This window comes from Balaenoptera ricei, chromosome 3 (genome assembly GCF_028023285.1).
Source record: "Balaenoptera ricei isolate mBalRic1 chromosome 3, mBalRic1.hap2, whole genome shotgun sequence".
Lineage (NCBI taxonomy): Eukaryota > Metazoa > Chordata > Mammalia > Artiodactyla > Balaenopteridae > Balaenoptera > Balaenoptera ricei.
The window spans coordinates 162942023-162966149 of record NC_082641.1 but is presented as its reverse complement, the minus strand read 5'-3'; the positions used below and the strand labels follow the sequence as shown (position 1 = coordinate 162966149).

At 38.7% G+C, this 24127-nt stretch overlaps 1 protein-coding gene across 9 annotated transcripts in view; it reads right to left on the bottom strand.

Annotated features, from left to right (window-relative positions):
- Positions 1–24127, bottom strand: part of NSD1 (nuclear receptor binding SET domain protein 1) — a 141690-nt gene that overhangs the window by 85364 nt on the left and 32199 nt on the right. For all 9 annotated transcript variants that reach the window (XM_059917793.1, XM_059917797.1, XM_059917792.1 and 6 more), the window contains exon 3: positions 1954–2089. In XM_059917793.1, coding sequence (XP_059773776.1) covers positions 1954–2089 — 136 coding nt within the window. The remainder of the gene's footprint in view (positions 1–1953; positions 2090–24127) is intronic.

The window sequence follows — 24127 nt, the reverse complement described above, 5'->3', positions numbered from 1 at the left end:
CTGTCCATTAGCAAATCATATAGATTTTATCTCCTAAATAGTTCTTCATTCCCTATTCACAACTATAATCTCACCATAATCCCTGCAATGACCCTTTTGATTATCTCCTCTGATTTGTGTCCCCCTCCAAATCATTTTCCACACTGCACTCACAGTGAACTTTAAAAAACACAAATCAGATCACATCTCCCTCTGCTCATAGCTCTTCAATAATATCCTATTATTCTTAGGAAAAAATACAAAATTGTTAATGAAGTCTACAAAATGCTGCATGATTTGACCTATATCTATTTCTCCAGCCTCATACTGTACCACCTTCCATCTCTCTATGGGCTGCAGCCTTTTCAGGGGTTGAACATATACTACTTTCTGTGCTTGGAACCATCTGCTTTTTTCCCTGGTTAATTCCTACTTGTCCTATCAGGTCTCAGATCAAAGATAATTTTACTAGCAAAATTGGCCCTGACTACCCGTGAACCAAAAGTCCAGGTTAGGTACCCCCACTAATATCACTGACTGTACATCAATATTCTGCCTTGAACACACCTCTCAGTTAACTAATTATCTATTTGTCTGATTACTTGCTGGTGCCTTCACCCTTTAACTGGACTCTAATTATACACAAAGGGAAGCAAAATGTTTTGCCAATTGCTGGATCCCAATACCTAGCATAGTACCTATAGAATGTACTTATTACTTGTTGAACAAATGGCATAGACCCAACTAGTGCATATAAAGAATACCACAATGAGTAAGAAACCATCAGTCTCACAGGCATAGGAAGAGTAGAGGGGGAGGACTAAAAGAATTTTCTACTAGTAGAATTTAAATGTCCAAACACATCACGAAGTTTGATATCATTTTCTTTAAACAGTGAGCTATAAAGGTCTTTGGGCACGTCACTATTAATATTCAAAATATAAAATAAAATCCAACATACTACTTGTAGCAAGTTATCCTACAGATAAATAGACATGAATACATGAAACACATAGTTATTCTTTATAGCACTGTTTTGTACGCACACACACGTGTATGTATATACGTATATATTTTATGTATAATCTTTCTAACACAAGATTAGAAACAACCTAAATATCCATCAACAGGGGAATGGTTATATAAAGTACACCATATTCAAAAAGAGGAAAATTATGGAGCTGTTTAAAAAAAAAAAAAAGTTTTCAATGGAAAAATCTCCAAGAAGTGAAAAAACTGTAGAACAGGGGCTTCCCTGGTGGCACAGGGGTTAAGAATCCGCCTGCCAATGCGGGGGACACGGGTTCGAGCCCTGGTCCAGGAAGATCCCATATGCTGTGGAGCAACTAAGCCCATGTGCCACAACTACTGAGCCTGCGCTCTAGAGCCCGTGAGCCACAACTACTTAAGCCCACGCGCCTAGAGCCCGAGCTCTGCAACAACAGAAGCCACCACAATGAGAAGCCCGCGCACGGCAACAAAGAATAGCCCCCACCCACCGCAACTAGAGAAAGCCCAATGAAGAGCCAACACAGCCAAAAATAAAAATAAGGGCTTCCCTGGTGGCGCAGTGGTTGAGAATCTGCCTGCCAATGCAGGGGACACGGGTTCAAGCCCTGGTCTGGGAAGATCCCACATGCCGCGGAGCAACTAGGCCCGTGAGCCACAACTACTGAGCCTGCGCGTCTGGAGCCTGTGCTCCGCAACAAGAGAGGCCGCGACAGTGATAGGCCCACGCACCGTGATGAAGAGTGGCCCCCGCTCGCCGCAACTAGAGAAAGCCCTCGCACAGAAACGAAGACCCAACACAGCCAAAAATAAATTAAAAAAAAAAAAAATCCAGAAAAGATAAAATACATAATAACAATTCATTAACGAAATGCTCAAAGGTAAAAAAGAATTATTACTAACGGAAACTGCAAGTTGATAATTCCATACTGTATTTTATCATGTATAATCAACTGCAAGTATTACCTTTCATTTTTGAGTGTGTGTTAATCAATGGATCAGAACAAATCCTGCAGGGCCACCAAGGGCGTCTCTTGAATTTTGCCCAGATGAGATCTCCAACTTCATACTTCAGCGGCGTAGCCTTTTTCTTGGGCTGACACTTGAGACAGACAAAACATGGGGCATCAATAAAAATCAGAACCTTTTGAAACAACATATCATCTTTCCACTAGCCTTCTGAGAAAGCATTACCAATGAATACTAGATAAAAACACTCCAGCTTAACCACAATTACAAAATAAGTACAATTAAAAATTACTTTGTCTTAACTATTTATAACACAGCCCTTTATACAGTCAGTAGTAGCTCTCAATTTACATTTGCTTTACATAAGTAAACTACCTACATTCTAGGAAAATAAATAAGCTATTTCAAATTTTTAAAGAGCTAAAAATTGAAATAATAGATAAACAGAATCATCCCAAGGAAAAGATATCTTTGCCCAAGTCCTTGGATCACAACACAACAGGGGTGGGGGGTGGGGGGTTGGCAGGGGAAGAAATTTAACAATGTCAAGAGACTCTGATCCCACTAGTGTTATATGCCAACTTTATCTCAATAAACTGGGGGAGGGGGGAGGGGGAGACTGTGGTCCCTTCTGCAGGTGATACTCTACATCCTTCTCAAACACAGACATTCTTATTAATTAATTAACAATAATGGCCTACTGAAATAATCCTGAAAGCTACAGGCTAGATTCTTGCAAAGTCAGCACAACTGACTTATATTTTTCCCAGGACATGCAAGAGAGGCTGCATCCAGAACAGTCCACTGCCCAACTCCAAGGAATACCATTCAAGCACAATACAATATGAATCAAGCTCCCTGGACATATCCAATGCAGAGACCCTGGCTGCATCTTTTCTCCAAAAATAATACCTAATTAATCTGCAATCCAAATGCTTCCATCTCAGCTCTAAACCCATACCCATGCCTTTAACACCGCATCAACAATACAGAGGTCTCCTGCCCTGAGAGGAAGATGGCTTTGTGTTTAGTAGGACTGAGCTCCCCGCCACCCATAAAGCACACAAAGGAGTTCACATGTGCTGAGCTGTTTCTGGGCAGCTAAAAGCAGCACCTAAGGTACTTGGACAAAGGACAACCTACTCCATTTACTCCAAGGGGGCATACAAATATTATGATTTTCTATAAATGCCATGTCCTGAAAAAGGCTTGGTGAGTTCCTCCCTCAGACTCAGTCGTCCCTCCTTAATGCCCAAAACAGTACCACCTAGTATATATTAAGCATCCAATAATGAATATGCTGAATGAATTGACTGAAATCATTCAAATAAAAATGATGAGTAATACCTGGGGCTCAAGGATATCAAAGTATTGGGCTCAATTCAATGATTTGTAAGTTACCATTCAACTTTAAGACTGTGCATTCAGAGAGAAGTAAATCTCACAGAATACCCTTACTGAAAAAATAGTGTCATTAGTTCTTCATGTATATAGTTACTAGGAAATGAGACAGAAACTACAACTTTTAAAACATTTTTTTTGAAAAGCAAGCCCCAAGGGGCCATTTTTGCCTGTTATCATTCTGTAAGTTATCAGAAAAAAAAATTACTTCAAAGCTAGTTGGCTTTGAAACTTTAAAACCATGATACCAAGATGGGATAGAAAAATCTTTTACATGCCCCTGTACTGAAAACTACAATTTGAGTAGGTTCCCATAAATTTCTGATATAATCTGATTTGTAATCATTTACTTGGCAATCATTGATAAATATGGACTTATTTATCTGAGTCCTAAACGACTTTAAATATACTACCATTTACTTGATGTTTGCTATATACCAGGCACTGTTCCTCCTTTAATCCTCTTAAGGTCGATACTATATTATTACTCCTATGTTACTATATACCTATAGTCATATAGTTATGTAGTAGGTGGCAGAGATAGGATTCAAACCTGAGCAGTCCAACTCAGGATCCCAAACTCTCAACTACTATCCAATAACAATAAAACCCCATGATTATTACATGCTTTATGACAAATTCAGCCATAATCAATCTATAACATGATACTGGTTCTGTCTTTGCCATATATTACTACTACAAAGTGACTGTAGTAGTAATATATCAGGAATATATCAGTGATCAGGAAGTAAAGCCATAAAACTCAAGGCTTCAATAATACATGGATAAGAAAGACCACGAGTGGTACCGCTTAAAGCCAGAAGCCAGAATCACACAACCACGCAAAGCAGTAAAGAGTTGTCTTCTGACTCTATCACAAATTGTGCCACCTTAAACAAGTCAGTTAATTCAGCATCAGCACCCTAAGACATAATAAAACCAGGAAAGAAACACTTGCTCTACCATGAACCATGAAAATGAAAGTAACTATTAATTCTACTCCTAATATTTTAACCCAAAGGAAATAATCCAAAAAAGTAAAAGAACTGTAAAAAGATATCTAAAGCACTTATTTATGACAACAAAAAGTTAACATCCTAGACAACCTATGGAATGAGAGAAAATATTTGCAAACAATGTGACTCTATATTCCAAAATATACAAACAGCTCCTACAACTCAATGACAAAAAACAAAAAATGGGCAGAAGATCTAAATAGACATTTCTCCAAAGACATACAGATGGCCAACAGGCACATGAAAAAATGCTCAACATCACTAATTATTAGAGAAATGCAAATCAAAACTACAATGACGTACTATCTCACACCAGTCAGAATGGCCATCATTAAAAAGTCTACAGGGACTTCCCTGGTGGCGCAGTGGTTAACAATCTGCCTGCCAACGCAGGGGACAAGGGTTCGATCCCTGGTCCGGGAAGATCCCACATGCCGCAGAGCAACTAAGCCCGTGCGCCACAACTACTGAGCCTGCACTCTAGAGCCCGCAAGCTACAACCACTGAGCTCGCCTGACACAACTACTGAAGCCCACATGCCTAGAGCCCATGCTCTGCACCTCCACAACAAGAAAAGCCACCACAACGAGAAGCCTGCTTACCACAACGAAGAGCAGCCCCCGCTTGCCGCAAGTAGAGAAAGCCCACACACAGCAATGAAGACCCAACGCAACCAAAAATAAATAAATAAAAATAAAATTAGGGCTTCCTTCGTGGCGCAGTGGTTAAAAATCCGCCTGCCAATGCAGGGGACACGGGTTCGAGCCCTGGTCCGGGAAGATCCCACATGCCACGGAGCAACTAAACCCGTGTGCCACAACTACCGAGCCTGCGCTCTAGAGCCCGTGAGCCACAACTACTGAAGCCCGCACACCTGGAGCCCGTGCTCCGCGAAGAAAGAAGCCACTGCAATGAAAGCCCGCGTGCAGCAATGAAGACCCAATGCAGCCGTAAATTAATTAATTAAAAATATTTTAAAAAAAAATTAAATTAAATTAAATTAAAAATTGGAAGGAAAAAAAAGAATGGATCAGATTCTACATAAAAAAATAATAATAATATGCCTGCCAATGCAGGGGACACGGGTTCAAGCCCTAGTCCAGGAAGATCCCACATGCCGCAGAGCAACTAAGCCCATGCGCCACAACTACTGAGCCTGTGCTATAGAGCCCGGGAGCCACAACTACTAAAGCCCACACACCTAGAGCTTGTGCTCCACAACAAAGAAAAGCCACCACAATGAGAAGCCCATGCACTGCAACAAAGAGTAGCCCCCACTCACTGCAACTAGAGAAAGCCTGCGTGCAGCAACAAAGACCCAACGTAGCCATAAATAAATAAATAAACAAACAAATAAGTGAATAGTCTACAAATAGTAAATGCTGGAGAGGGGGTGGAGAAAAGGGAACAACCCTCCTACACTGTTGGTGGGAATGTAAATTGGTGCAGCCACTATGGAAAACACTATGAAGGTTTCTCAAAAAACTCAAAATACAGTTGCCATATGATCCAGCAATCCCACTCCTGGGCAAATATCCGGAGAAAACTCCAATTTCAAAAGATATATGCACCTCAGTGTTCACTGCAGCACTATTTACAATAGCCAAGACATGGAAGCAACCTAAATGTCCGTCGACAGATGAACGGATAAAGATGCGGTACACATATAAAATGGAATTCCATTCAGCCATAAAAAAGAATGAAGTAATGCCATTTGCAGCAATCTGGATGGACCTAGAGAAAGACAAATATCATATGATATCACTTATATGCGGAATCTAAAAAATGATACAAATGAACTTATTTACAAAACAGAAACAGACTCACAGACATAGAAAACAAACTTATGGTCACCAAAGGGGAAAGGGGGGGGTGGATAAATTAGAAGTTTGGGATTAGCAGATACAAACTACTGTATATAAAATAGATAAACAAGGTCATACTGTATAGCACAGGGAACTATATTCAATACCTTGTAATAAACTAAATTAGAAAAGAATCAGAAAAAGAATGTGTGTTTGTGTATAACTGTATCACTTCGCTGTACACCAGAAACACAACATTGTAAATCACCTATACTTCAATTTTTTTTAAAAAGTTAACATCCAACAAGGGACCTGTTAAACAAAGTATGCTGAACTCCATGAAATATGCAAAGTGCAGATGAAGTTATGGAATACTGAAAATGTAATACACAGCCACACATATGATATACCAACTATTTAGAAACTATGCCAAAACTATGATAAAAAAAAGTCACTGAGAAACACAAATAAAAAATAGTTTCATTAAATCAAAGGTATAATGGGTAAAGATTTTCATAAACCTGAGACATTAATTTCCTCCTTACTATGTAATTCATTTACCAGGATGACCAAATAAAACAATATATACAAACCTATTGGGGAAAAATGTCTATACAAATACATATTATTAATGAAGAGCAACATCCAAATCCAAGTGACCTTAATATATAAAAAATTAGAAACAGGCAAGAAGTCCAGACCAAAGTGAGGTTTCCAAACATGAAAATAGAGAAAATAACAACAAGGGAAAATTAAAGGTGGAAAAAAAAGCAATATGACTCTTCTCTTCAGAAGAGCTTAAAATCTCACCCGGGAAAGAAAAACTCCAAAATAACTCCTTGTAAAGCCCATAATTCAACTGAACACCTGCATACAAAGCTCAACAAGAAACACAAAGATGAATTCCTGATCCTAAGGCACTTGGAGAATATCAGGGAAGACTAGAGTGAAGAAATGTCATCTGAGCTTAGACTGGCCGGATAGGCACATTTCAGAACAGCTTTCCCTAATATCTCTATGTCCAGTTAGATGAAACATATTGGTGCTAACTCCCTGGTCGGGGAACTAAGATCCCGTATATCTGCGGGGCGTAGCCAAAAAACAAATTATAAAAAAATTAAAATTAAAAAAAAAAATGTTACGGGCTTCCCTGGTGGCGCAGTGGTTGAGAATCTGCCTGCCAATGCAGGGGACACGGGATCGAGCCCTGGTCTGGGAAGATCCCACATGCCGCGGAGCGGCTAGGCCCGTGAGCCACAATTACTGAGCCTGCGCGTCTGGAGCCTGTGCTCCGCAACAAGAGAGGCCGCGATAGTGAGAGGCCCGCGCACCGCGATGAAGAGTGGTCCCCACTTGCCGCAACTAGAGAAAGCCCTCGCACAGAAACGAAGACCCGACACAGCCATAAATAAATAAAAATAAATAAATAAATATTTAAAAAAAAAAAAATGTTACACTAGAAAATATTTAACACAAAAGAAGGCAGTAACAAAGGATTAGAGGAACAAAAATACAAGACATAAAAAACAAAGAGCAAAATGACGGATATCAATCCTACCTTATCATTATTTACATAAAATGTATATGGATTTAAAATTCAAAGGCAGAAATTGACAGAAAAGATTAAAAAAAAATTACACAACTACACTGTCTAGAAGACACACTGCAGATCAAATTCAAAAAAGGGACTGAAAGTAAGAGGATGAAAAAGAAATAACATGCCAACAGTAACACACGGAAGGAAGTAATAAAAGTGGGGACATTACTACTGATTCCATACTAATAAAAAGGAGTATGAGAGCGGTAGCAACAGTTGTACACCAACAAATAGGATAACTCGGATGAAACAGACCAAGTCCTAAAAACACAAAACCTACCAAGACTAAATGACATAGAAACAGAATATGTGAATAGACCTATAACTAGTAAGGAGACTGATCAGTTGTGAGTAATCAAAAAATCTCCCCACAAAGAAAAGCCCTGTAGGGACTTCCCTGGTGGTCCAGTGGTTATAAGGTTCTGTGCTTCTAATGCAGGGGGCGCAGGTTAAATCCCTGGTCCGGAAACTATGGTCCCGCATGCCGTCAGGCGTGGCCAAAAAAAAAAAAAAAGCCCTGGACCCAGTGGCTTCCCTGGTAAATTGTACCAAACATTTAAAGAACTAACACCACTCCTCAAACTTTTCGAAAAAATCTAAAGAGGAATAAACTCTCTAACTTACTCCTTGAGGACCGCATTACTGATACCAAAGTCAGACAAAGAAAAAGCTATAGACCAATATCCTTTTTTATAAGTATTTTTATTTATTTATTTATTTTTGGCTATGTTGGGTGTTCATTGCTGCGCTCAGGCTTTCTCTAGTTGCAGTGAGTGGGGGCTACTCTTCGTTGCAGTGCGTGGGCTTCTCATTACAGTGGCCTTTGCTGCAGAGTACAGGCTCCAGGCATTCAGGTTTCAGTAGTTGCAGCTCGCGGGCTCCAGAGTGCAGGCTCAGTAGTTGAGGCACACTGGCTTAGCTGCTCCGCGGCACGTGGGACCTTCCCGGACCAGGGCTCGAGCCCGTGTCCCCTGCACTGGCAGGCGGATTCTTAACCACTGAGCCACCAAGGAAGTCCTAGACCAATATCCTTTATAAAGACTGATGCAAAAATCCTCAACAAAATTCAGCAAAACAAGTTGAACATCATATTAAAAATCCATAATATAAATATCAATCACTATTTTGAACAGCTGAAACTAATATAATGCTATTATATCATTATATCTCAATTAAAAAAAAAACAACCAAAACAAAACACCATGACAAAGTGGGATTTATTACTGTAACACAGGACTGTTCAACACATGAAAACAGATAAATTTAATACACCACATTCACAGAATGAAGGATAAAAATCACATGATCATCACCACTGATGCAGAAAAGGCATTTAATAAAATTCAATGCTCATTCATGATAAAAAAATACTCAACAAACTAGGATTAGAAGAAAACTACCTGGGACTTCTCTGGTGGCGCAGTGGTTAAGAATCCGCCTGCCAGTGCAGGGGACACGGGTTCGATCCCTGGTCTGTGAAGATCCCACATGCCGCGGAGCAACTAAGCCCATGCGCCACAACTACTGAGCCCGCACACCACAACTACTAAAGCCCGCGCGCCTAGAGCCCGTGCTCCAGAACAAGGGAAGCCACTGCAACGAGAAGCCTGCGTGCTGCAACAAAGAGGAGTCCCTGCTCGCCACAACTAGAGAAAGCCTGTGCACAGCAACAAAGACCTAACACAGCCAAAAATATAAATTAATTAATTAATTAATTATTTTTTTAAAAGTGAGTATAGTAGAGAAAGGTGCCTGAGGACTAAGTCCTGAGGGGTAGAAACAGGTAAGGATTCTTTTTAAGCCCTGCTAGAATTGCTTGGCCAACAGATTCTCCAAAACTCCCTGGCTTGGGAATGGGCACTAAATTTGGGACAAGGATAGCATATCAGAATTTAGTCACAGAGTATTACATTTCAAAGCTATAGTTCTTTAAAAAAAAAAAAAAAAAAGCTATAGTCCTCTAAGCAACTTTCAGATTACCAGTTAATCTCCCACATATCCAGATTTTGGAAAGGGGGTACACTTTGGCTATTCGAAACAAATATTCTGGTACAATGGAAGTGTCTCTTCCCCCAACATTTATCCATCATGGTGTCATGAACTGTTAGTCTATTCAGAAACTGGGTACACTAACAAATTTGGTTTCATGAAAGCTATGGAGTTAACCCTAGGTTCTAGGGAAGGGTCACAGACCAAACTTCCTCTCTGCCTCCCTTGGCTCTGCCTTCAACCTTTCTAAGCACAAGTGAAAATGGAACCCACTTTTAATGTTTTATTACTGTGTGTTAGAAACATCCCCAGCTATTTTCTTTTTTTTTTTAATTTTTGTTTGTTTGTTTGTTTTTGTTTTTATTTTTGGCTGTGTTGGGTCTTCGTTGCTGCACGTGGGCTTTCTCTAGTTGCGGCGAGCCGGGGCTACTCTTTGTTGCAGTGCGCGGGCTTCTCATTGTCGTGGCTTCTCCTGTTGCAGAGCACGGGCTCTAGGCACGCAGGCTTCAGTAATTGTGGCACGTGGGCTCAGTAGTTGTGACTTGCGGGCTCTTGAGTGCAGACTCAGTAGTTGTGGCACACAGGTTTAGTTGCTCTGCGGCATGTGGGATCTTCCCGGGCCAGGGCTTGAACCCATGTCCCTTGCATTGGCAGGCAGATTCTTAACCACTGCGCCACCAGGGAAGCCCCCCCAGCTATTTTCAATTGAAGCATTCATAGTCATGTGTGAGTGCTCAAAATCATTCTCAGGTCCCCAGCCCTCTTCAAAGATAGTTTAAAAAAAAAACCAAAATAACTCTCCAACCCAGTCTCACAACAGTATTTCATTCAAGTCAGAATTGAAGAGGGTTAAAAGTGCATCTCAACCACATCACACACTGAGTAACTGCTAAGTAAAATAACTGTACTAAGTATAGTGATCTAGCCAGCTACATTTGGTCACAATAAAACTCAGGCACTTTGCTGAACACTTAATACTTAATACTGAATTATCTCTGATGTCACAGTAGCTTCTAAGAATAGAGTAGGAGTGTGTTTTTCTCCATATCATGCATGCAAAAACTGAGGCAGAAATTAAGTCATTTGCCCAGGTTCACAAAACTAGTACTAAAATTTCAATGCAGGGAATCAAACCTGACTCCAATAAAAATGCTTTTAACATTGCACCAGTCTATTCCCAGAAGATAAACAAGAATTTTCTTCACACAGGATTCTACACTTTACATATGAATTTCCACAATATTTAAATATAACTCACATCCCCCCAAATATTTTGGAAATCCAATATTCCCCTATCAAGAACAACTAACTTAAGGGAATTTCCTGGCGGTCCAGTGGTTAGGACTCGGGGCTGTCACTGCCAGGACCCGGGTTCAATCCCTAGTCAGGGAACTAGCAAGATTCCACAAGCTGCACAGCGGGGCCAAAAAAACAAACAAACAAACACACACACACATTAACTAACTTTAAAAAGTCTATTCACACAAGCAAAGCCACTGAAGCTGTTCTGCAGCTGTCAACACATTTTCTGGTTTGCCAAGAGCCTTTTCTTCAGCCATGGAGGGCAGTGACTAAAATCTCAGAAACAAGCAACTATACTTCAATTAAAAAAAAAGAAAAGAAAAAAAACCTCATAAATGATTTGAGAGAACATGGCATACTTTAGAAAAACAGTACTTTAAATGTAACTTAATCTCTTCACTTTTTAAATGATGGGAAGAAACGGAAATAATTTAGATGTTGGATACAGACTTGGCTAATTACAGAACACCTATACGTTTGAATGCTATACAGAAATTTTATACATATATACTAAGGGAAAAGGCATGTAATACAATGATCTCAAATCTTACAGAGATACATTTTCATACACAAACATACACAAAAAATGTCTGGAAGGATAGAGGTCAGAATGATAAATGGGTCTGTGGATACTGTCAAGTGATTTTTGGCTTATCTACATTTTCTAATTTTTGTACACTGAACATGTATTATGTGCACAGTTTTTTTTAATGAGATAATACATATCACAAAACCACCTTTTTAACCACTTTAAAGTATCCAATTTCATGGTTTTTAGTATATGTTGCATAATATTTTAAAGTAAATTTTAACACACATTTCCTTTCAAGGGAAAAATAAAAATGTATAGAAATGCAGCAAGACAGAATTTCCTACCACAGTGAGAAAAGTGCACCAAAGTAATAAGCATTATAATCCTCTGAACTGCCTGCCTTGAAAAAAATCTGAAAGTGCTTTGTCTCTGTGCCTAATTTGTATCATCTGTAAAATGGGGACAATTAATAATGCCTACTTCATAGGGCTCCTGGAAGTACTGAATAAGCTAATATGTAAACATTATTAATATGTTAAGTACCAGTAGCTGGTAATGTGTTAGCACTATAGGTGTTAACTTACATTATTTCAAAACCCTGATATCAGAAACTTGTTCTTCCTCCTCTATTCAAACCTGATTCTACCCTAAGTTGCAACATTTAAGGGTTCTATTTATTTTTTATGTTAATTATTAGTATAAAGGTATCATTTTAAGAGCACAGTGTAATGTTTAAAAACCTAGGCTCTCTGAAATCATACTTCACTTCATAAAGTTATAAAGCGCCTAACACATAGTTACAACTCAAAAAGCAACTGCTGTAATATTCACTGTATTTCTTTGAAAAGGTACATTTATTTAAACTACTTTAAGGATTAATATGGCAGTATAGGCACTTAACCTCCATTTAACACTTTGTTTACAAAAATATTTCAATTTCCAAATAACTGACCTAGAAATATTTAAATAGTAACACAATTCCAATGCTGTTACATGATTTATATGGTATTATAACATTAAAAATCAATGTCCTCTCTGAGGGATAAACTATTCCCAAACAGAATGTGAAAGACAGAGGGACCAAATGACTTGTCCAAGACTATGAGACAAAGCAGGGTAAGAAGATAAATACCTACACTATTCTGTGCATTTGCAATTCACTAAGTCTTTAAAGTCTTAATCCCTTATATACATTACATTTGCTTATAATTAAATGAGGAATTATACACACTGCCAGAATAGAGAAATGCATGGGCTTAATTTCTGCTATGCTCTTAAACCACCTGTGAGACTCTGGACAGTTACTTTACCTCTCTGAGCTTGTTTCTTTGCCTGTGAAAGTAGTATAATAATGCCTCCAATTTTGTAGCAGGCTGTTTCAACTGAACAACTCTATTTTTAATCGAGTACAAATTATCAAAAATAAATGATAGCTATGGGGGTCCAGTGATTAAGAATCTGCCTTCCAATGCAGGGGACGCGGGTTCGATCCCTGGTCGGGGAACTAAAACCCCACATGCCACAGGGCAACCAAGCTCACGTGCCACAGCTACATAGCCCATGTACCTCAACTAGAGAGAAGCCTGCGCGCCACAACGAAAGATCCCGAGTGCCGCAACTAAGACCTGACACAGCCATAAATAAATAAAATAAATAAATATTTTAAGTAAATAAATGATAGCTATTTTTAGTCAGTGATTACAATTCTTCTACCTTACAAGAATTGTGATTTCCTTTCCCAGTCTCAACCCAAAACTGCAAAAGAAATATTCAACTCCAGAATAGTATAAAAAGTAAAATACTATTTTAAGCATTTGTATTACTCCCACCTCACTCACAGCCACATAGCCTAATAAATGCATGTGTGTATTCTAGTTGTCAAAGATCTTTTAACATCCATTATATCATATGAATCTCAAAAACAACCAAGTAAGGTAGGCAGCACAGATTTTATTATCCCATATTTACAGCAGACAAGGAAACAGAGGCTCAGAGTGACCCTGTCAGAAGTCTAGAGGCCTTTAAGAAAAGGCAGGGATTAGAGGCCAGCATCTTCTGAACCCTACTCCACCACACCAACCACAGAACAAAAGAGTGAACTAGAGTACTTGAAGTCTCCTCCCACCAATCCTCTCTACCTGGTAGATGGGAGTCAGAGCTAGGTCTATTAACTTGCACTGAGAAGAAAGGGGGATCTGAGACTGAGGTAAGAAAATCTAGCAACGAGTAGTTAGATAAATGGTTTCTGGCAGCATTACAATTTTAGCCTGCAGCAAGCTAAGGCAAAAGACTAAAGATTATTGTGTAAAACTTAATTGTTACTAAGAAATGACCCTTGCTTATTGGCTACATCCAGGAACAATATATCAAAGAGAAAGCATGGACAATAGATCAAAGGGATCACTGAAGTCTTGGAAAAGGACAGCGTAAAAGCAGGGAATTGGTCCAATGAAAGCTGGAAAGCAGAGCAGCTGCTAGGTTGGTCATGGAAACTGGTGTACTGAGGACCACACGGTAAGGTTGAGGCTAAGGAGACTATTAGTGAAAGCCCAGCCTGGATGTAGCATGAAGCTGCTCACAGAGGGCAGCCTGCTCAAGAGGTAGAACAGAAACATGCAGGCCAAGGCTTTCCTGCTAGCCCAGGCCTTTGGCTTTATGCCATAAGAATTTTCAGACCCACAAGAAAACAGGGTTGGTGACAGTGCAGAACACAGGCCTGAAAGGATGCAGCCCTCTACAACCCCAGAAGGCTTAAAGCAGGGAGGAGAGTTGTACTCTCTGGCCTGACACAACAAAAGAAATTGTTGTATGCTGTTATGCCTGTATGTTATACTGGAACTGAATGATTTAAACATTAGTTTGGGGCTATCCTTGGGCTCTTAATCTGGAGAATTTCAAAACACTGACCATAGGCCTTTTCCCTACAACAGAAAATCTAGTGCCAAATCACTCCAACATAAATCAATTTTATTCTGCATAGTCTTTCTGGCCATAAATTTTTCTTTCAATGTTTGAGAATCTACTATGCACCCAGCAATTCTCATTTATCATTACATTATATAACTGTTGGGTATGACCTGGGGCTTATTTTTCCTCTGACTTCTGCTTTAGTCTGAGCCTTTCAGGGATTTGTTTCTGAGTGCTAGAGGAAGCAGATCAATGGTTCTCAACCCCGGCTGTACATCAGAATCACCTGAGGAGTTATAAAATACAGAACCTCCTACCCACCCACAGGCCTGGAGATTCTGATTCAGTATGTATGGGGAGAGGCTCTTGGCATCTAATTTTTTTAAAAAAGCTCCACAGGTGATTCTGATGAACGGCCAGGGTTGAAAACAAATGCATCATATAGCTAGTTAGTATTTTATTGTAATTACAGGCCTGAGTGAGTTTGTTTTTGGGGAGAGAAGAGGTAAGACAGGATAATAAAAAAAGAGGTATCCTGACACAAGCAAGAGGTAACTGACTATATAATTTCAATAGTCACACAGGAAAAAGGAAGGATTTATCTGATACCCCAAGTACCAGAAACTGCTAAGAATATTTATATATTTTGTTTTTCTTTTAAACCTCATACTGACAATGAGGCAGGTATTAATTACTATCTCCTTGTTATAGGTGTAGAATCTGAGGCTCAGAAATGGGAAGTGAGCTGGCCAATTGCCAAACAGAGCCATGTCTGTGCTCTGTTTAATCGCCTGTGCTCTTTACACTAGGTCACAACACAGAAAAATAAATAAAAACATCAGCCTTTAGTATTGGTAACTGTACTTAACCTCAACACAATTAGTGACCTTACTCTCTTCATTCAATAAGGGAATTCTGCTCATAAACTCTCACCAGGCAAATGTTCCTCACAACACCTTTACAGTATAATTCAATTAACGGAAGATGCCTCAGTCTCTTCAAAAAAACCAGACACATCACATACATCTATGCTCCTTATTGTACTTCTTTACCTGGGTCAAAACTAATCAATGCTGTTAAAAGGCAAGTCACCAACAGATAATACTAAACTTAAGTCTAGAGTTAGCTCATGTTTAAAACAAAGATGCCTTCAGAAAACACAGTAAAACTATTTGTATATAGTCTTTTGCAATTAAAACAAGAGCAATTTTTACTCACTCTAAACTTTACATGTACCTTAAAAAAAAAAAAAAGCTCTTTGCCACACCTAAGTGATTTCCTCAAGACAACAAAAAGACTAGAACATCTGGCCTTCTATTCTAGTGTCTTTTCCCTAAAGCCACGTTGTCTTTCCAGTCTTAGTATCATACAACCCCATCCGTCTCATACAATGGAGAGCCCAGGATGCAAGAATTTTGGTACAGGCTGTGGTGACCTACAGACCTCATACCTGGATTATTTTGAAGCAAATCCCCAGATATCATTCATAATATTTCAGTATGTATCTCCAAAGAAATTTTTAATTAACATTAATTATCTACTACTAGACTATTCTAAAGAACAGAAATAATTTCAGGACAGCCCAAACATAGGTAAGTGGCTTCCTTCCCCCTTGCCTCCTCCACATGTGACACCAAGCTTTCTCCCCCTCTAACAATGTATTTTACATTTATTGGTTTAGGTGATCTCTCCCACTGGACTTCTCAAAATCCTTCTGTTGAAACTCCATCCCAGGGACTTCCCTGGTGGTCCAGGGGTTAAGAATCTGCCTTCCAATGCAGGGGACACAGGTTCGATCCCTGGTATGGGAACTAAGATCCCACATGCTGCGGGGGCAACTAAGCCCTTAACACCACATCTAGAGAGCCCTCATGCCGCAACTACTGAGCCCATGCACTCTGCCACAACTAGAGAGAAGCCTGCACGCTGCAACGAAGACCCCGTGTGCTGCAACTAAGTCCCGACACCGCCAAATAAATAAATAAATAAATAAGTATTTTAAAAAGAGAAAAAAAAGAAGAAAGAAAGAAACTCCATCCCAAAGGTAGTTTCCATTGTGTTCCTCAGAAAGAGTGTCCTGGAGAGTCCCCTCAGGGGCTGCCCAAGAGAGTGAGAAGAAAACCTGCCTGCTCTCTATACCAAATTAAAGCAGCTCCATCTTTTTTCTGTTCTATACTTGTGTTCTGTATGAGATTCCATTTGAAGCTTAAAAGTAAAAAACACAAAACCAAGTCCAAGGGACTTCCCTGGTGGTCCAGTGGTGAAGAATCTGCCTTCCAATGCAGGGGATGTGGGTTCGATCCTTGGTCGGGGAACTAAGATCCCACATGCCGCAGGGCAACTAAGCCTGAGTGCTGCAACTACTGAGCCCACGCACCTCAACGAGAGAGCCTGCATGCCGCAAATAAGACCCGGCACAGCCAAATAAATAAATAAATATATTGTTAAAAATAAAATAAAATAGATAGGGAATTCCCTGGCAGTCCAGTGGTTAGAACTCTGCTCTCACTGCTGAGGGCCCAGGTTCAATCCCTGGTCTGGGAACTAAGATACCATAAGCTGTGCAGTGCAGGAAAAAAAAAGAAAAAGAAATAGATTACCAACAAGGACCTACTGTATAGCACAGGGAACTCTGCTCAGTGCTCTGTAATAACCTAAATGGGAAAAGAATTTGAAAAAGAATAGATACATGTATATGTATAACTGAATCACAACATTGTTTATCAACTCCACTCCAATATAAAATACATTTTTAAAAAAATCCAGTTATAAAATCTTTTTGTATTAAAAAAAGGCAGGGGGACAAGCCTCTTAGATAGCCTCATCCACCAGAGGGCAGACAGCAGAAGAAAGAAGAACTATAGTCCTGCAGCTTGTGGAACAAAAACCACATTCACAGAAAGACAGACAAGATGAAAAGGCAGAGGGCTACATACCAGATGAAGGAACAAGATAAAACCCCAGAAAACAACTAAATGAAGGGGAGATAGGAAACCTTCCAGTAAAAGAATTCAGAAAAATGATAGTGAAGATGATCCAGGACCTGGGAAAAAGAATGGAGGCAAAGACAAAGAAGATGCAAGAAATGTTTAACAAACGCCTAGAAGAATTAAAGAACAAACAAACAGAGATGAACAATACAATATCTGAAATGAAAAATACACTAGAAGGAATCAGTAGCAGAATATCTGAGGCAGAAGAAAGGATAAGTGACCTGCAAGACAGAATGGTGGAATTCTCTGCCGTGGAACAGAATAAAGAAAAAAGAATGAAAAGAAATGAAGACAGCCTAAGAGACCTCTGGGACAACATTAAACGCAACAAAATTCTCATTATAGGGGTCCCAGAAGGAGAAGAGACAGAGAAAGGACCAGAGAAAACATTTGAAGAGATTATAGTCGAAAACTTCCCTAACATGGGAAAGGAAAGCACAGCGAGTCCGAGGCAGGATAAATGCAAGGAGAAACATGCCAAGACACATAGTAATCAAATTGACAAAAATCAAAGACAAAGAAAAATTATTGAAAGCAACAAGGGAAAAACGACAAATAACATACAAGGGAACTCCCATAAGGTTAACAGCTGATTTCTCAGCAGAAACTCTACAAGCCAGAAGGGAGTGGCATGATATATTTAAAGTGATGAAAGGGAAGAATCTACAACCAAGATTACTCTACCGAGCAAGGATCTCATTCAGATTTGATGGAGAAATCAAAAGCTTTACAGACAAGCAAAAGCTAAGAGAATTCAGCACCACCAAACTAGCTCTACAACAAATGCTAAAGGAACTTCTCTAAGTGGGAAACACAGAGAAGAAAAGGACCTACAAAAACAAACCCATAACAATAAAGAAAATGGTAATAGGAACATACATATCGATAATTACCTTAAACGTGAAAGGATTAAATGCTCCAACCAAAAGACACAGGCTTGCCTGAATGGATACAAAAACAAGACCCATATATATGCTGTCTACAAGAGACCCACTTCAGACCTAGGGACACATACAGACTGAAAGTGAGGGGATGGAAAAAGATATTCCATGCAAATGGAAATCAAAAGAAAGCTGGAGTAGCAATATTCATATCAGATAAAATAGAGTTTAAAATAAAGAATGCTACAAGGGACAAGGAAGGACACTACATAATGATCAAGGGATCAATCCAAGAAGAAGATATAACAATTACAAATATACATGCACCTAACATAGGAGCACCTCAATACATAAGGCAACTGCTAACAGCTATAAAACAGGAAATCGACAGTAACACAATAATAGTGGGGGACTTTAACTCCTCACTTACACCAATGGACAGATCCTCCAAACAGAAAATTAATAAGGAAACAAGCTTTAAATGACACAACAGACCAGACAGATTTAATTGATATTTATAGGACATTCCATCCAAACACAGCAGATTACACTTTCTTCTCAAGTGCACATGGAACATTCTCCAGGATAGATCACATCTTGGGTCACAAATCAAGCCTCAGTAAATTTAAGAAAATTGAAATCATATCAAGCATCTTTTCTGACCACAACACTATGAGATTAGAAGTCAATTAAAAGGAAAAAAAAAAAAACCACAAACACATAGAGACTAAACAGTACATTACTAAATAACCAAGAGATCACTGAAGAAATCAAAGAGGAAATCAAAAAATACCTACAGACAAATGACAACGAAGACACGATGATCCAAAACCTATGGGATGCAGCAAAAGCAGTTCTAAGAGGGAAGAAGTTTATAGCAATACAAGCCTACCTCAAGAAACAAGAAAAATCTGAAATAAACAATCTAACCTGACACCTAAAGGAACTAGAGAAAGTACAAACAAAACCCAAAGTTAGTAGAAGGAAAGAAATCATAAAGATCAGAGCAGAAATAAATGGAATAGAAACAAAGAAAACAATAGCAAAAATCAATAAAAAGAAAAGCTGGTTCTTTGAGAAGATAAACAAAATCGATAAACCATTAGCCAGAATCATCAAGAAAGAGAGGGAGAGGACTCAAATCAATAAAATTAGAAATGAAAAAGGAGAAATTACAGGCTTCCCTGGTGGCACAGTGGTTCAGAATCTGCCTGCCAGTGAAGGGGACACGGGTTCAAGCTCTGGTCCAGGAAGATCCCACATGCCATGGAGCAACTAAGCCTGTGCGCCACAACTACTGAGCCTGTGCTCTAGAACCCGCGAGCCACAACTACTGAAGCCCGTGCACTTAGAGCCCGTGCTCCGCAACAAGAGAAGCTACCACAGTGAGAAACCCCCACTCACCACAACCAGAGAAAAGCCTGCACAGACAGAGCAACGAAGACCCGACGCAGCCAGAAACAATAAATAAATAAAATAATGAAATAAATAAATTTTTCAGAAAAAGAAGTTACAACAGACACTGCAGAAATACAAAGCATCCTAAGAGACCACTACAAGCAACTCTATGCCAATAAAATGGACAACCTGGAAGGAATGGACAAATTCTTAGAAAGGTATAACCTTCCAAGACTGAACCAGGAAGAAATAGAAAATATGAACAGACCAATCACAAGTAATGAAATTGAAACTGTGATTAAAGATCTTCCAACAAATGAAAGTCCAGAACCAGATGGCTTCACAGGTGAATTCTCTCAAACATTTAGAGAAGAACTAACACCCATCCTTCTCAAACTCTTCCAAACAATTGCAGAGGAAGGAACACTCCCAAACTCATTCTATGAGACCACCATCACCTTGATATCAAAACCAGACAAAGATACTACAAAAAAAGAAAATTACAGACCAATATCACTGATGAATATAGACGCAAAAATTCTCAACAAAATACTAGCAAACAGAATCCAACAACACATTAAAAGGATCATACACCATGATCAACTGGGCTTTATCCCAGGGATGCAAGGATTCTTCAGTATATGCAAATCAATCAATGCGATACACCATATTAACAAATTGAAGGATAAAACCCATATGATCATCTAAATAGATGCAGAAAAAGCTTTTGACAGAATTCAACACCAATTTATGATAAAAACTCTCCAGAAACTGGGCATAGAGGGAACCTACCTCAACATAATAAAGGCCATATACGACAAACCCACAGCAAACATCATTCTCAATGGTGAAAAACTGAAAGTATTTCCTCTAAGATCAGGAACGAGACAAGGATGTCCACTCTCATCACTATTATTCAACATAGTTCTGGAAGTTTTAGTCACAGCAATCAGAGAAGAAAAACAAATAAAAGGAATCCAAATCAGAAAAGAAGAAGTAAAACTGTCACTGTTTGCAGATGACATGATACCACACATAGAGAATCCTAAAGATGCCACCAGAAAACTACTAGAGCTAATCTACGAATTTGGTAAAGTTGCAGGATACAAAATTAATGCACAGAAATCTCTTGCATTCCTATACACTAATGATGAAAAATCTGAAAGAGAAATTAAGGAAACACTCCCATTTACCACTGCAACAAAAAGAATAAAATACCTAGGAATAAACCTACCTAGGAAGACAAAAGACCTGTATGCAGAAAACTATAAGACACTGATGAAAGAAATTAAAGATGATACCAACAGATGGAGAGATATACCATGTTCTTGGATTGGAAGAATCAATATTGTGAAAATGACTATACTACCCAAAGCAATCTACAGATTCAATGCAATCCCTATCAAATTACTAATGGCATTTTATACAGAACTAGAACAAAAAAATCTTAAAATTTGTATGGAGACACAAAAGACCCCGAATAGCCAAAGCAGTCTTGAGGGAAAAAAACAGAGCTGGAGGAATCAGACTCCCTGACTTCAGACTATACTACAAAGCTACAGTAATCAAAACAATATGGTACTGGCACAAAAACAGAAATATAGATCAATGGAACAGGATAGAAAGCCCAGAGATAAACCCACACACCTATGGTCAACTAATCTATGACAAAGGAGGCAAAGATATACAATGGAGAAAAGACAGTCTCTTCAATAAGTGGTGCTGGGAAAACTGGACAGCTACATGTAAAAGAATGAAGTTGGAACACCCCCTAACACCATACACAAAAATAAACTCAAAATGGATTCGAGACCTAAATGTAAGACCGGACACTATAGAACTGTTAGAGGAAAACACAGAAGAACTCTCTTTGACATAAATCACAGCAAGATCTTTTTTGATCCACCTCCTAGAGTAATGGTAATAAAAACAAAAATAAACAAATGGGGCCTAATGAAACTTAAAAGCTGTTGCAAAGCAAAGGAAACTACAAACAAGAAGAAACAACAACCCTCAGAATGGGAGAAAATATTTGCAAACAAATCAACGGACAAAGGATTAATCTCCAAAATATAAAAACAGCTCATTCAGCTCAATATTAAAGAAACAAACAACCCAATCCAAAAATGGGCAGAAGACCTAAATAGACATTTCTCCAAAGAAGACACACAGACGGCCATGAAGCACATGAAAAGATGCTCAACATCACTAATTATTAGAGAAATGCAAATCAAAACTACAATGAGGTATCACCTCACACCAGTTAGAATGGGCATCATCAGAAAATCTACAAACAACAAATGCTGGAGAGGGTGTGGAGAAAAGGGAACCCTCTTGCACTGTTGGTGGGAATGTAAATTGATACAGCCACTATGGAGAACAATATGGAGGTTCCTTCAAAAACTAAAAATAGAATTACCATATGACCCAGCAATCCCACTACTGGGCATATACCCAGAGAAAACCATAATTCAAAAAGACACATGCACCCGAATGTTCATTGCAGCACTATTTACAATAGCCAGGTCATGGAAGCAACCTAAATGCCCATCAACAGACGAATGGATAAAGAAGATGTGGTACATATATACAATGGAATATTACTCAGCCATAAAAAGGAACGAAATTGAGTCATTTGTTGAGACGTGGATGGATCTAGAGACTGTCATACAGAGTGAAGTAAGTCAGAAAGAGAAAAACAAATATCGTATATTAATGCATGTATGTGGAACCTAGAAAAATGGTACAGATGAGCCGGTTTGCAGGTCAGAAGTTGAGACACAGATGTAGAGAACAGACATATGGACACCAGGGGGGGACAACTGCGGTGGGGTGGGGATGGTGGTGTGCTGAATTGGGCGATTGGGATTGACATGTATACACTGATGTGTATAAAATTGATGACTAATAAGAACCTGCAGTATAAAAAAACAAACAAAACAACTAATACTAAACTTTCATTGGGTTATTTGTATGGAAATATGTTAATATAAATGTTTCAGACATTACATGAAATTTCTAAAAATCTTATATGTTCTGGTATAATGTTATAAGTCATAATCCTAGTTATTACTTTAAAATGTATATCTCAGAAATAACTAATTTTCTTGTCAACTGCATTATTATGAACTTTCATCAAATCTTTAACCGTGGTCATTTTTAAGTCTTTTGTCATTTACAGACAGTTCTGGGTGTACTCTGATGCTTTTGCAAATATGTTCCTATAAAAGGGTTTCATCTTCAAGGAATTCATGGAAAAGACTCTGACAAGTACAGGTTTCTGGTAACTGACTGTACTGCTGAACTGAATGAATAAGCATTTTCAGAACTCTAATGAAAAACTGATGAATTCATAAAAGTGCTAACAAAAGATCAAGATGAAAAAAAAAATTAATTACATGGGACTGAGTGAACTGATAAGGATGAGTATAATTTTTGTGACTTTCTGTTTGAATTAAAAAAAAAAAAATCCCACAAGGACTCAGAGGCAAAGAATATACAAATCAATTTTCACTGCAAAGTAAAGGAGCTGCTACAGTGGAGGATTACTGGACTGAATGTCAATATTATGACATAGTATGAGTGTGTTTCATGTTTGGTAATTGCAATCATTGTTGCTTTTGTTGTGGTCATCCATGTACAATGCTTGATGTCAGTCTATCTCTTGTAAAAATAAAATACAGTGTGTGTGTGTGTGTGTGTGTGTGTGTGTGTAAAAATAAAATAACATAAAATATGCTTTAAAAAAAAAAAAAAGAAGAAACGACAACCCTCAGAATGGGAGAAAATATTTGCAAACGAATCAATGGACAAAGGATTAATCTCCAAAATATAAAAACAGCTCATGCAGCTCAATATTAAAAAGCAAACAACCCAATCAAAAAATGGGCAGAAGACCTAAATAGACATTTCTCCAAAGACATACAGATGGCCAAGAAGCACATGAAAAGCTGCTCAACATCACTAATTATTAGAGAAATGCAAATCAAAACTACAGTGAGGTATCACCTCACACCAGTTAGAATGAGCATCATCAGAAAATCTACAAACAACAAATGCTGGAGAGGGTGTGGAGAAAAGGGAACCCTCTTGCAGTGCTGGTGGGAATGTAAATTGATACAGCCAACTAAGGAGAACAGTATGGAGGTCCCTTAAAAAACTAAAAATAGAATTACCATATGACCCAGCAATCCCACTGCTGGCCATATACACAGAGAAAACCATAATTCAAAAAGACACATGCAACCAAATGTTCATTGCAGCACTATTTACAACAGCCAGGACATGGAAGCAACCCAAATGTCCATCTACAGATGAATGGATAAAGAAGATATGGTACATATATACAAT